This window comes from Rhipicephalus microplus, chromosome 5 (genome assembly GCF_043290135.1).
Source record: "Rhipicephalus microplus isolate Deutch F79 chromosome 5, USDA_Rmic, whole genome shotgun sequence".
Classification (NCBI taxonomy): domain Eukaryota; kingdom Metazoa; phylum Arthropoda; class Arachnida; order Ixodida; family Ixodidae; genus Rhipicephalus; species Rhipicephalus microplus.
Window position 1 is genome coordinate 36438338 of NC_134704.1, and position 1913 is coordinate 36440250.

The following is a 1913-nucleotide window of genomic DNA, read 5'->3' on the forward strand; positions in this document are numbered from 1 at the left end:
AGTGCTGCAAGCAGCGGAACTTGCTTTTCAACACGGCGATACACCTTTACACAACATTGTGCATGAATGCGTGCTCCTTGTTGTATCGGCCTTCGGAAGTGTTGCACAGTTGACTGCCAAGGACTAGAATTAGGAGCCATGGCTTGAGGGGATAGCCTGCGTCCCCTGCAATGTAAGCATAAAAGCTGAGTGCTCTGCCCAGATAGCACACATTAATACTTACCAAGCAGATATTCGCCAGGCTGCAGATGTGCAGCTAGGCGTGCACACAGTGGGTTGTGTTCCCACACCCAGGAGTCGTGGCACGAATCTGGGAATCATGGGTCTATGACAATTATGCGCAGCCATGCTTTGCACATCTGCGATGAGGAGCGATATAAAATAGTACTGCATTTATACTCAGAATAAATCCCTTTTTTCTACGCATATGCAGGAAACAATGCGTACTAGTACAGTCATCGGTACAAAGAGCTTCACTTAGAAGGAAACACAGGGTGTAGCACACTGAGGAGGGGGGAGTGTGGGGGCAACGACCCCACCTCTGCTGTACACATGGCCACGACTTCCACTGAATGATTGATAAGTGAAAAGCTACGCGTTGCTCTTGGGAAAGAACACTCGTAAATACCAAAGCCAGCTCGTCCTATTGTGATTGTTAGCACTTTCGTGTTGGAAATACTTCCCTGTCGTGTATATACTTCTGCTACGTCTGCTGCCCATATTACCGATTACCTCTAAAATGCACAATTCAATTGCGTATGCATGTCAGTGCAAAAAAGGCAACTGGCTCACGCACGAAACACTTGCCACTTATTATTACCGAGGCCTTGCGAGCCACCATCTAGCTCGCATCCAATTCCCTGCAGGTTCTTTTTTCATTCGTTGCATTATTACTTTTTCCAGCTTCGGCGTCACAACTGAACAATTGCTCCGAAGGGCGAGTAATAAACTATCCTAACAGTACTTACGATCATGACGTTCAGGACATAATAGCCCCTTCTGGACATGAAGCTCGCCGTGTCGGCCAGTCTGAATCCCTCTGGCTTGCGAATGGTGATCAACGTGCCATCGGTACACGCCAGCACCCCTGGGATGCAACCGCGTAGCACAAACTCCACCTTTGCCTCATCCTTAGCAGCTGTTGTCAGTAGGAAGTCCGCCACCCTTTTTCTAGCAGCCACGGTAATGATCGCCTCCGTCACCTCGTGGATGGTGTTGCTCACCGCCGGCTGAGACATGCCTAAGTGTTCCTCGCGACCAATGCTCTTCTGGAAGCTACCGGTGGCGAAAAATCGCAGCGCGCACAACACCTTTCTCTCTGTGGAAAGGCCACTGGCTCGCTGGCATCCGATGATAGGGTCAAGTTCGTCGCACAAGCTACGCACTGTTCGTTTGGACAGACGAAAACATTGCCGGAACTCTTCTTCGCTGAACTCTTCAAATGCATCTTTTACCTCGCGTCGTCGCCTCTGCTCGGTTAAAGCTACCGCACAGGCAAGGCGAAGTACCGTGTCAGTGGGAAACGCCATGTTGTCTAAGTGCCCCGGTGCCGAAAAGTCGCGCATTTTTTCCATTTCTATCCAATCCAGGCCACCTTGCAGCCATTTCAATCCATCCGGTTGCTTTCGGACAGTCTCTCCGACCGTTCCATCGCCTTTCTCCGAAAACCGAAAAAAAAAGAGTCACGTGACACCCCAGTCCACGTCACTCATAGCGTCACAGCATTCGTCACCGCTTGTATGGGCCAATCACGTGCGACTCAATGGAAGAGACCGCCTTTGTCCGGATTTGAAACTTTTACATAATTGCGCCACAGTCTTACATTTAGACCTCCAAGGTGGTGCCGGTGGGAGATTTCTTCTGTGCGTTGTTGAACAATAAAAAATTCGCAGCGTGCGCGTTAACTAAAAGCC

At 49.8% G+C, this 1913-nt stretch overlaps 1 protein-coding gene across 1 annotated transcript; it reads right to left on the reverse strand.

The window, feature by feature from the left end:
- Positions 1-225: 225 nt before the first annotated feature.
- Positions 226-1238, reverse strand: LOC142817237 (uncharacterized). The gene is made up of 2 exons (XM_075894299.1): positions 969-1238; positions 226-359 (listed from the first exon to the last, which is right to left on the reverse strand). The coding sequence occupies exons 1-2, from the start codon at positions 1236-1238 to the stop codon at positions 318-320; spliced, it is 312 nt and encodes a 103-aa protein (XP_075750414.1). The 3' UTR covers positions 226-317.
- Positions 1239-1913: the final 675 nt, after the last annotated feature.

Coding starts and splice junctions, on each gene's coding strand:
- LOC142817237 (XM_075894299.1), bottom strand. CDS start 1,238: ATGTCTCAGCCGGCGGTGAGCAACACCATCCACGAGGTGACGGAGGCG. Junction 360..968: donor ATGTCCTGAACGTCATGATC/GTAAGTACTGTT, acceptor TCCTCATCGCAG/ATGTGCAAAGCATGGCTGCG.